This window comes from Emys orbicularis, chromosome 25 (genome assembly GCF_028017835.1).
Source record: "Emys orbicularis isolate rEmyOrb1 chromosome 25, rEmyOrb1.hap1, whole genome shotgun sequence".
Taxonomy (NCBI): domain Eukaryota; kingdom Metazoa; phylum Chordata; order Testudines; family Emydidae; genus Emys; species Emys orbicularis.
In genome coordinates, this window is record NC_088707.1 from 272,718 (window position 1) to 285,410 (window position 12,693).

Consider the following 12,693-nt stretch of genomic DNA (forward strand, 5'->3'; position numbering starts at 1 on the left):
TTATTCTGCAAGACTAAGCATTGTCTCATTGCTGTCGTGGTTTAAATCTACACTGAGAATACACCTATGGGCACCTCACAGCTGGTGTAGAAAGCGCTCAATGTAAGCCGTGGTTTCCCTTGGTGTTACTATAGAAATCCCCCAAGTAAATAAAATCTACAAATCTTACCCCCCCCCGCCCCCCAAAAAAGTTTTTTTTCCTTTTTTGTGTGTGTGTGAGAAAGCGAGAAGAAGAGAGAACCAAGGATGGAACATTTTTGTGGCACAGGGAGCTCTTTTTCATGGAGTTGCTATAACCCCTTCCCTCACTGCTGAATCTCACCTGTGTCATGGCATCTTGTTTAGGGCCTTGGCTTGCTCATTTCTTACTCCTCCCACAAATCCTCTCTCCTCACTGCTTGCAATTCAGAAATGATCTCTCAAAGTTGTATCCATATTGGCTGAACAAACAGTCTCTCTCTCTCCTGGCTATCACAGCTGTATGCAGATAGATGTGGGATAATTAATAATGCATATTTATTCTGTTTGGAAGAACAATGGCAAAAGTGATGAGCACAGAACTCCCATGGATGTTACTCTGCGATCTCTTTTAGCCCTGAGTGCTTCAAGCCATCCCCCATTAATGAAACCATTTCCCAGAAGCAGACACATTTTATGTCATCAAGTCTTTCCCATTCCTAACCGCAGGGGCAAATCCCCTGCTGTTTTGATTCTTAGTGTTAGTGTTTCCAGAACACTGCATGAATGGGTGCTATCTCAGGGCTTAAGTGGTGCATCGGACCTGTGCACATGGGTGAATTTCACTCAATCTTTTATGGAGGATGAACATGCGGTGTATTGAGTCTACCCTCTGTGAGCTAGAAGCCACTAGTAGGTGAGATGATTGCAAACACTTTAGCAGGTCTGACTTTCATCTAGCATGGGACATTGGTGGCACATTGTGGGAGAACTGACAGGCACAGCAGACTATTGTAGATAGTTTAGCACTGATGCATATTCTTCCTAACACCAACATTTATGGATATTTCTCTAAACACAGAGCGCAACCTCTTCTGGTGTGTCTGATTTGTTTGTGTGTGTGCGCGCGCGTGCACGTGCCACTGCCTTGCCTTGGGGTGAATTGAGAGGGAGTAAGGTAATGTTTTTTTCAAACAGCAGACCCCAGCTGGTGTTATGAGGTGGCTGTCTATTGTAGTGGAGATGCCTTAGCCTTAGACCAAGATTTATCTTATTTGGCATATCCACACCAAGAAAAAGAGTTTTGAGTGCACTTCAATATTAGCACAAGACACAAATCCAGGCAACAAGAATCTAATCTGCTTCTCCTTTCCCCCATTCTTAGAAGAGAAACATTTACTGGATTTCTTTTTTCAGATCAATACGGCCCCAAAACCCAGGGTGCATTAAATGTCAATTATCTGTACAGGGATATGGAGAATTCACTTTACTATGAGAGAAATCAATGACTTAAGTAACTATGGATTGGCTTTTTGATGTTTCATTGAAGAATTTAATTGAAAGTGATTGATGTTTGATGGCATTACGTAATCTTTTAGCCAATCACAATGAGTTTCTGTCTATTTCCTCTCAATGAGATTATTTCTGATTTATGGACATAACATCTATCTCTGACATTCACTGTCTCTACTGTCTTACACCTTTAGGTTGTCCCCATGTTGTGCCACCATCTATAGCTCTGTTTTTCCTTCAACCAGTGGAGTTACATGGGTGTAAATGAGGGCAAAGTTTGGCCCTTATTGTGGAAGGAGGCTCTTGACTTGACTTACTCATGTATCTAAACTCATTCCATTTAGGATTGCCCATTGCAATTCAGTCTGTTCCACCATATATTTAGCTGTGCCACACCTGAAGAAGAGCTCTGTATAAGCTCAAAAGTGTGTCTCTTTAAAGTTGAGCCAATAAAAGACAGTACCTCATCCACATTGTCTCATTGCAATTTAAGTTGGTTGCCCAGAGCATTATTTTAATTAGCTAGGATGGCTCTCTTTTGACAGAGGAATAAAGGTTGTATAGTGACACGTTCAAGAATCACGATAGTGAGGTTTCAAAGGATTTGGCATCAGCTATTCCCTTCCAAAACATGAAATTATTTTTGAAATGTACATGGCAAAATCAGACACAGCAGTCAGACGGAGAATTGGCTATATAGCAAGTACCCCATCTTAAAGAATAATGAGCAGCTAAGAAAGACTGCACAAACTGGACCCCATTAACAAAGATGATTAGTAATCATAACATTTTATTTATATAGCATCAATTTACCCAAGCATCCTCCTATGTACACTACACTAAAACAAATATAGCATACATGGCTAAAGCCCTATGTGTTTGCAATACCAAACATTAAATCGGCAAAGAGACCCATGCACCTCTTCGAGAGAATATGCCACAGCTTTAGTGGGTACAACACTGGCAAAATGAAACAATCCTTGTCAAGAGCACAGTGGTTACACCAATATATCTGTTCTAATTTTAGTTTTAAATGCAGCAGCTCTGTATTGCCTGTAAATTGTTAGATTTTATTTAGCTATAATTCTTGAATGAGCAGCAATTGACTCAAGTGCTTATTCTTTCTAACACTCACCCGTTTGTTCCCTTTCACAATAAGCCCATAGGTACAGGATGTTCCTCAGGTATTTGAATTAAGGAATTGTTTGTAATCCCATTACTCTGTGGGAGCTAGCCCTGCAACGCCCACCAGATGGTGCTATAACCCTATCATTCTTCACCAGGTGGCGCCATAATTCCATCCCTTGTCACCAGATGATGCTGTTGTATGAATCTGTTATATTTTACCCTGCTATAAAGACAAGCTACTTTGGCACGCTTGCCCAGTGACGCTTCCAATCCTATATACCTTAATGAACACATTTAAAAGCCTCTTTTTAAAGCTAGTCTTGGTTCCAGGACATGTAACTATTGACATAGTTTGAAGTTCCTTTGTTGTGCTGAATGTACTATGAGGTGGGACACTCCCCACCTCAAAGTTACCATCACACTCACAGTGATGCCTGCCCTGTTCGCCTCCAGACTGTCCCCGTCACGCAGCATCCCCAGGGGCTCCTACAGCAGAAATCTGGAGTTTTTCTAATGGGTGCTATGTAGCATGACTCTCTTGTGGTTGCAGGAGTGAAAGGCCCAGTGTCTGAACTGAGATATTAATTAAAGAGAAGGGGCAGAGATGTCCTAGTAGGAAGCTAGGGAGTCTCTCCTCTAGGATGACCAGACAGCAAGTGTGAAAAATCGGGACGGGAATGAGGGGTAATAGATGCCTAAATAAGACAAAGCCACAAAGATTGGGACTGTCCCTATAAAATCGGGACAGCTGATCACTCTAATCTCCTACCTACAGCCCCTCCCTTCTGCTGGGATGTTTTGAAAATACAAGTGCAAGTCATTGGGTGCAGCCTGATGCATTCAAAAGGCAATACATTGCAATTCAGCAGAAGCTTTTTGAACCAGAAATAAAAGCTGCCCCAGCAGGGTTGGTTTAGCTGCATCCACAGAGGTGCAAAGAGCAGCTCAAGAAGCAGGGAAATTCTGCCCCTTGATCTTCTGTGGAATTGAAAGCCTGGACAGCTTGTAAATTGTGAGCCATAATTCACTGCAGAGCTCAAACGCACACATAGCCAGAATGCCTGCCCTCGCCCAGGTATTTCTCCCACTCCAACGGTTCCACTGAGCACCAGATGTTTCACATGACAGGCTTGCTTTCAGAAGCTATTTTTACATGTGTGTGCCTGCATAATGCAGCACTGGGCCTCTAGACAACAGCATCAGGGACCTCAGGATAACAGAGAATGTGGTGGTAGGTCTAGACAGCAGCACCCAGAAACTCAGAGAATGGAATGCCAGTTTGTTGGTACCATCACACATATCCCCATATGGCTGAGCTAGCAGGGCTGCTCTTTCAGCTCACAGAGTAGAGTTGTAGTGCTGAAGATGGTTCTCTTGTATACTTAATACTGCCCTTAGTAGGTGTGCATTATGATACAGTCTACTGACAGGCAGAATCACAACCTATCTTTTTCAGAGGCCCACCCTGCTTCATTTGGTGTGCAGGATGAACAGTGGATGAGGCTGGATCCCAGAGCACACCTGTTTCACTCATTGCAGAAGCCAGATGATGTGAATGGACTGAGGTAAGGGGCTGCCAAAAGAGGCAGGTTTGCTTGTAGTTAAGGCACTAGACTCAAGACTGGGATTTAGGCTCTTTTCCTGCCTTATCCACAGATGCTGAGCCCATGGGCAAGTTGTTTAAGCCAAAATTTTCAAGTGTGGTCTCTGATTTTGGGTGTCCCAATTTTTGTATTATTCCTCCCAGGACCCCAACGAGCAAAGCAGATAAACATTAGCACAACGCTTTTAAACATATTTCTTCCTTCAATTACACATACATGAGAAAAGAAAGTTTTGTGCTTTGTGCATCCCTAAGAGTAGGTTCCTTAAACGTGATGTTTGTACTAATGATCTGACATTGACAATGATAGTACCATCCTATGAAATATTCTCTGTGCAGACACTTTGCCATGCTACATGCTATCAGGCAGGCAACCTCATTATATAGAAATGTGCAATTCTGGAGACAGTTAAATAGAGTGGTGAGTGAGTGGAAACTCCTCTGTGATTATCAGTATTAACTCTCTTTGGTGTTCTGCACACTTCCTGCCCAGTCCATCCATCTTCTGTGCATGCTGCCATGACTGTGATCCAATCAGAGCGCCTAAGCCAAGTATAGGTGGACTGGGTTAGTACTCGGGTCAGAGACGTCCTGGGGACTGCTGAAAGTATGGCTGGGAATTAACTAAGTGGCACTCTTTCCTCTAAGTTGATACTGAATTAGTGTCCCAGCCTGGTGCTATAGGGCGCTTTGCTGCTGAAGGTGGCAATTTTCAGATGAAATATGAAGCCAAAATTTTGCTCTTGAATGGATCATTCAAAAATCACATGGTTCTTTTGGCAAGAGTAGACTGTTATGTAGAATGTATCTTGCCATGGCCCCAGAGTTATGTAAAATGTTCCTGGATACAGGAACTGTCTTTCCTACAAGTCTAATCTAGTGTATAACATGGCTGGGCAGTGCACTCAAACATGAGAATGGACAGACTGGGTCAGACCAATGATCCATCTAGCCCTGTATCCTGTCTTCAGACAATGGCTGGTGCCAGATGCTTCAGAGGGAATGAACAGAACAGAGTAATTTATCGAGTGATCCATCTCCTGTCCTCCAATCACAGTTTCTGGCAGTCAGTGGTTTATGGACTTCTGGAACATGGGGTTGTGTCCTGGGTCAACTTGGCTAATAGCCACCGATGCACCCAACCTCCATGCATTTACCTGATTCTTTTGCAACATTCCAGTCTAGTGGTGGTAGGTGAAGTAACTCATCACACAGTGTGTCTGCCATGCTTTGGGATCCTTCAGAACTCAATGGGCTGTACAAATGGGAGGTATTATGATGTCTAAAGTAAGTTGTAGCCAACTTGTCGGTTGTGCAGAATCCATCTGCACCTGCACATCTACAAACTGCATTGTCCTGGGGGAAAATGGTTTCTGGAAAAACACCTGCCTTTGAAATGGCTCAGTGCTTGGAGTGGATGTGAATCTCAGGGTTTAGCAGTCATTGCTTTGAATATTAGAGAAAGTTATTAATGAAAGTGAATCAGAGCAGATTGTGTGTTTATAGAGGGAAAGGAAACAATAGTGCAGGAATGTTTATGTAACCATCCAAATAGAATTGGTTGGCGACACTTCTTATCAATGAATGGTTTTCTGATAAACTCTGCACAAAAAGCTTCATGCATGAAGGAAACAAGGAAAACTATGTGGCATCCTTCCACACAAATAGAAGGGAAACAGAGAGGTGGTGGAAGGGGGAAGGAGATATTAAGGAAGAGTGATTACATGCAACATCAGAAACTACTGCTCTTAGATTCTCAATGGGATATTTTTACAGTTTTACAAGTCTCTGCATAACTTTGGGTGAGAAAGAGACTAAAGAGATATTTCCACAATATATGGCAGGTGCCACTGAATCAGAAATGGACCATCATGTACCAGGGGCACATTGTTTAAAACCCATCCACCTTATTACCACGGTGAAACCTGACCTATACACGTACATATGTGTGTGTGTGTGTGTCCTTTCCAATTCATCCTGTCATGACTCCATTCTTTTCAGTGAGGTTACACCAGGGATGAATTTGTCCCAAATATTTGATGTATTAACTTCAGCAACACCTGTTTTCCTTGTAGGGCTAGTAAGACTGTCAGAATGGAATTCACGTCCTAAGTGATGCGTCCTAAGTAGGTAGGGAGAGACAGACAGACCCACCTGTTTTGGCTGTTGAGTAGGTAGGACAAAAGGCAATGCAGTTGGATAATGGAGGTTGCTGTTGACACTCTGAACAACAATTTAAAGAGTGGAGTTCAGTTATACCCTTTGCATCTGTTATAAATGAAATAGTTTCATAAGGCTGAGTTGGTCCGGGAACACATTCTGCAACAAACAGTGCAGTATGCAACACAACCAGGCTTCCACACACAGCTGCCCTCTTGAAGCAAACAGCTCTTTCTAAATGCTCCTGGTGCCTCATTACCGTAGCTAAGCACCTCTCAGACATTAACATATGTCTCCTTACAACACCCCATATGATAGGGAAGTATGATTGTCCACAGCTTGCAGATGGATAACTGAGGCATAGAGATGATGTGACTCACGTAACATCACACAAGAAATCTGTACCAGACCTGGGGTTTGAACACGGTTGTCCTGCGTCTCAGTCCTGTGCCTTAACCAGAAGATCATTCGTCATCTCTTATACGCAGAGCAACCATGGCTTTTAAACAACAGTTTACCCACACTCTTTTATCTAAAAGTCAGCAACCCTCTCATGGTGATAAGTGCCAGTAACAAAGGGCAGTGTGTCTAAAAATGTGCAATCAACCCAAAGGCAAATGCAACAAGAGAGAAACATCCCATCAAGCTGTACAGTGTGTAGATTCTGGCTCCTTCTCCCTGATGTTTGTTTATTGTATAGCTTAAAAAATAGAAAAAGCACAGACAGACTATTCTAGGAGAAGTTATTAGGAAACCTCATCCTAAAATGGTGGGAAAACCAGGAGCCAAAGAAACAAATATGGAAGGAGAAGCATTTTTTAATTATGAAAATATTTGTTCGGCCTGGGATGAGCTGCAGACTGATGAGTCTCCCTGCAGATATGGCTATCAGTCGACACTGGTGCCTGGCAGAAGAATGAAGCAAGGGACAAGTTTTTAAGTGTGTGGATAAAAGTTGTAGAATGTTTTGGAGAAACCACCCCGCCTCCCCATGTCACAAAGACAGATCTGGGATGAATGAGTTGTCTGGCCCTTCCCACTTTGTGAAGTCATTGGCTGCTTGGTTCTAAGAGGGATTTAAAAAAGGAGAATAATTTGCCTTTGCCTGGGATTTGAGACTGTGAGAGTGCTGAAAGGTGAATCTCTGGGCTGCCACTATGCAGATCTCTTGGGCTGTGTGCTCTATCTGTGTCCTGATCCAAATTGCTGTACGCTCAGTAGAAGGGTGGCAAGTGTTTAAAAATGATGCCACAGAAATCATCCCTGAGCTCCCTGAAAATACAGAAACACCAGTGGAGCAGACTAACAGCAACAACAACACAATGAACCAGGCAAAACACGGGGGAAGACAGCCACAGCCGTCTCTGGATCCGAACGGTAAGAAAAATAAATGTTATATTACAGCCTCGGAACCTAACAACCCAACAACTTCCTGTGGGGTTTTCTGTTACCATGCATGAACATATAGTGATGAACTAACACTGGATAAAGTGCTGTAGAGCTAATGCTGTAGTGATAACAAATTCAATCTCCTGTTTGCCCTTCCCAGTGTTTGCCATGTCGTTTCTTAAACAGAGACAAGTAATAGTGGTTATTATCCATCAGGGAAATAAGATGTTATCTAGATCTAACAGTTTCACATCTACTTAATTATCTATTGGTACTTATGTGGCCCACTGCATAGTAGTATCTCAATGTCTGTTCTGTTACAGAAGTTATAGTGGCTTTTTTACAACTGCAGGTGGAGTTTAGCACTGTAAAATGATCAGAAATAAATCCATCTAAATAGCTAAGGAGCTATAATCAGAGCAGCTGCAATGTGGCGGTGTGCGACACTGAACTGGCCTGGGCAAAAGATATTTTTACCATAGCAGGACTGGGCAGTAATATTAGTGACTGACATGATTTACTGCTGTCCTCATGCTGTAAACACGGTGAGCAGGTATCCGGGGGAACCCGTCTTTCTTTGAGAATAGAACAGGGCAAGGGCTGGGGAAGGAGGTGATAATGAGAGCATTGTTAAATATTCTTAGAGGAACACTCCAATTATGGTTGTTAGCTCAGATGTTTGATTGTGCTGAGCTGTGCTAGAGAAAGGTGCTGCTCTTAGTGTCTCATGGGCAGACTCCAGTAGGCAACATAAGCCTGTTATTAGCAGTTTAAAGCTTTCACAGAGGGAATCCACAACTGAATGTGATCAGTGGGAGGAGCATTTATTCTTCTGGGGGCTCTCTGTTCTGCAGAGCTGCAACTTGGACTGATACTTTAAATAGAACCAACAACATCAGGAGGCATCCCGAAAGAAACTCAGCATGGTACCAGGGCATTCGGCTAAAGATCCGACAGCACCAATGGCTCAGAAATGCAAGTGCTTGGGCTGGGGAAGGGGAAGAGAATGGTCAGGGGAGTTGCCACCAGCACTGCCAAGAAAAAAAGAGTTTAAAAGTGAATTCCATGCTGGCAGAAGGTGCCAGATTGATCCCTACAGACTGAAATGTGTTTAGTCCCAGAGCAGATGGAGGGCAGAATTCCCACACCCACTGTGTGATTAAGGGGAGATTAAAGGTGAGAAGGGAATTAAGTCTCCAGTCAGGGTCCATTCAGTCCCTGGCCTCTGTGCTGAGGCTATCAGGAAGAGAACTAAATCATGCTGTCTCTGAGGGTTCTCTAGGATGGTGGTATGTGCTGGTTTGGGAACTGGACTGAGACCCCCAAACTTATCACAAACATGGGGCCAGAAAAATATTTGTAAAAACACAAGCACCCCTTTTCTTTTTCTGAATGGGGTCAAATTCAAAGGTTTTAATAACATCCCAGCATCACGACAGGGCACAATTCCCTCCTCCCAGCCCCTCCCTGCCACAGTCCCATGGAATGCTCCTGCCCAGGCCCAGCATTGGCTGCCCTCCCTAGCAGCAGACCACGTAGCAGATCCAATATCTTCAAGGGAGGAATTTGTCTTGCTGTTGGGAAGAAAGTTTGACTTTTGGGAGTGTCTCTCACTACCTTAGAATTGTGCAGTCTGCCTCCCTGCCACCTATGGGAACACTTAAGACTCTGAGGGGGGATTTTTATTTCATGACCCCTCAAAGAGACTTGGGGTTCTCTCGAGGAATGCCATGCACTTGTATAGCTGCATTAGTGTCTTTAGTGGAGTAGGGTGGGGGTAGGTATCAGAGCCACAGTGCAATAGATGTTGTCCCTACCAGAAATGAGGCTACTTGAGACTAGCACCGATGTGGCATCATGTGGGATCAGCGTGCATGTAACACGGACGGATGTGTGTCGACAGAAGCAGCGACATGTCTGAGGCATGTGCCAAGGTGTCTAATATAGCAGTATGTATGTGCCCCACTGCTGAGCTGGCATAAAAGGCCAGAGTCCGAAACATTAAGACTACCCGAGTCAAAACTCAATTTCTTAAATGCTCAGGAAGTGTGTGAGTATAAAAGATCTGATTAACCTGTCTCACTAAATCATACAGGGTCTCAGTATCAGCATGTTAACCACAATACTAGACCAAAAAATGTTTAATCTGGTAAATGCAGTCTTTAGAATTGCTAAAATATGAAGCTGCAAAATCTATATTTGCATGACTATAGCCCCCTCCCGACTACTCCTGTGTGTAAAGTTAAGCTTGTGCAAAGTGTTTACAGGGTTGGGGCCTAAGTCTGAATGAATAGACATACAGTATATCCAGAAAGCAGATCTCTGCTGGGTTAAAAAAAAATGCTGATTCTGTAGCATAGGGGGAAATCCTTAAAAATTCACTGAGAGAAACATGAGTCTAAAAAACATTACACCACTAAGAAATTCAGAATTAAAGCTACTAGTCTCCTTTGGTGGCCTTAGCAGAGATGTGCCTTTTTCACAGCAAGGAGAATGGATGACAACTGCCTTCTCTTTGGTTTTGCACCTTTGTAGGTTTTTGTCACAATTAAATTCTCGTTTGTGCTCCATGTATTTCTTTTGCTTAGACGAGAGGAATAAAGTGTGTTCAGATAGATGAAGTTCAATACCTTATTTGCTAAACAGTCTTCACAATCAGTCTGCATACATTCCAAACATGTGTAGCTAAGCACATTGGTTGAACAAAGACAGAAAGAAACCCTCATGGACAGGGCCGGCTCCAGCATTTCTGCCGCCCCAAGCAAAAAAAAACAAAAAAAAAGCCGCGATCGGTGGCGGCAGTTCAGCGGCAGGTCCTTCGCTCCTAGAGGGAGTGAGGGACCTGCCGCCCCCGAATTGCCGCAGGTGCCGCCCCTCTCCCTTGGCCGCCCCAAGCACCTGCTTGTTAAGCTGGTGCCTGGAGCCGGCCCTGCTCAGGGAGACAGTGCTCTTTCCTGTTCTGATGATAAATGCATCTGCAGCATCAATTATTTAACTGGAAAGTTCTTTGCCTATGAAAGGAGCTTTTCTAAATCCTTAGAGCGAAAATCTCATATTTTCTACTGTGTCCCTTGCCTCTGGCAATCTATTAAAGCACCAGCAAAAGCCTGGTAAGGTTTCTAATTTGGCAGAAGATGCCTCTGTCTGACTGAAGGAAATGACATGGATGATGTGGGATTAGAACAGAGAGTGGGAGGTCAGGCATGCCAAATGAGTGGTGAATTAATGGGTTTTCCAAGAGGTGGGAACTCCATCCTTAGTCACAGTTCCCATCTGCTAGTTTCCTTATTGTTCTTGTTATTAGTCATGTGACACTACAAGGGACTCTGGAGACCAGAACAAGGAGACCTGTAACATGTCTGATGCTGGTCAGAAACCTTTGCAAGGATCCATGGCCCTTTACAGAAAATAGAGGGGACAAAGTCTGCACTTGTTCACACCTGTGCAGGCCGGCTAAGTGAGGGTGGAGTGGCAGAAGTGCAGACAGAATTTGGTTATAAGAATTTTTATTTCGATTTTCACCAAAACTTTGGACCAGGTTTTGCTCTTGCTTACTCCAGTTTAAATCCAAAGTGAGCAACTGAGATCAATGGAGTTAAACTAATATAAATGAGAGAAGGTTTTTAGCCCACAGGTGGCTTGAAGGGGCAGAATCTGAGTCTGTTGGTCCTCTATTGCCCTCCTGCAGCTCACCCCCAGTGACTTCAGTGGTGTTATTCCAGAATCACACAGGTGGAAATGAGCAAAATTTAACCCTTAAACATCTTTATTTCTGCCCAGAGAGGTCAATGCTTAGGGCTGTTCTGATTCCTGCCGCAGCTTCCTGCACATCCTCTTTGCTTCCTTTTTAGCTCACGTGTTTTCCCATGCAGCACCTGATATGCCTTTTTCCTACGTGGCCCTGCAGGTTTTAATCTCTTGTTTGTACAACACTGAGCCGCAATATCCCCTGTAGTACTGGGGTGTTTGGATGCAGGGTTTGATGCAGAGCCAGCTCTTATTGTTCAATTTCTGAATGATAGAGAAACAGATGCTTCTTTATGCCAATACCAGCCTCTCTCCTGCCTGGTGTGCAGCTTCCTGGGTAGGAGAGAACTTTACCTGACATTTCCAGGTGATGCTCGATCGACTCTAACCATCTCCTTGGGGGCTTTATTAGTACAATTTTGGATTAAAATGTGCTGGTTTAAAGGTCCTGGAGCTGGATTTCAGCTGCAACATGAGGCTAGAAGCACGGTGAACATGAAGGGATGGAGATGCGTGTAACTAGTTTGTTTTTTCTTTGCAGATGCCTCAGATTTCAGCTGCAGAGAGCTGCGCTACACACGGTATGTCATTGATGGGCCCTGCCGCAGCTTCAAGCCCATAAAGGAGCTGGTCTGCTCAGGCCAGTGTTTCCCCTCCCACCTCCTCCCTAACTCTATTGGCAGAGGAAAGTGGTGGCGCCAGAATGCCCTGGATTACCGCTGCATTCCCGCGCATGCTCGCACTCAGCGCATCCAGCTGGCCTGCCCCCAGGAAGAGACTCGGACTTACAAAATCCGAGCTGTCACCGCATGTAAATGCAAGCGCTACACTCGCTACCACAACCAGTCTGAGCTGAAGGACTTCGGGAAGGAAACCATCAGGCCTCAGAAAAACAAGAAGCCTCGTCTCTCCAGAGCAAGGGACAGCAAATCCAACCAGCCTGAACTAGAAAATGCCTATTAGAAGGTCCCTTCTGAGAGGTACCGCCCAACAGCTCTGGATATTTTGCATTTCATCAAATGGCAGAGACAGACAGGCCACAGAGTAAGGTTCTGAATGCAGTGGAATCCCATTCCTCCTGCAACGCTAGGACAAGGGCTCGCATAGTCAAAACCTATCAGATTCTAACAGCTGTGGTCTGATGAAAGAGAGAAATTGAGCTGGTGGGAGCAGCACCTAAATTCAATCTGAAAGGA

At 44.1% G+C, this 12,693-nt stretch overlaps 1 protein-coding gene across 1 annotated transcript; it reads left to right on the forward strand.

Annotated features, from left to right (window-relative positions):
* The first annotated feature begins 7,518 nt into the window (after positions 1-7,518).
* Positions 7,519-12,460, forward strand: SOST (sclerostin). The gene is made up of 2 exons (XM_065422781.1): positions 7,519-7,738; positions 12,039-12,460. Exons 1-2 carry the CDS (start codon positions 7,519-7,521, stop codon positions 12,458-12,460), a joined length of 642 nt encoding a protein of 213 aa, XP_065278853.1.
* Positions 12,461-12,693: the final 233 nt, after the last annotated feature.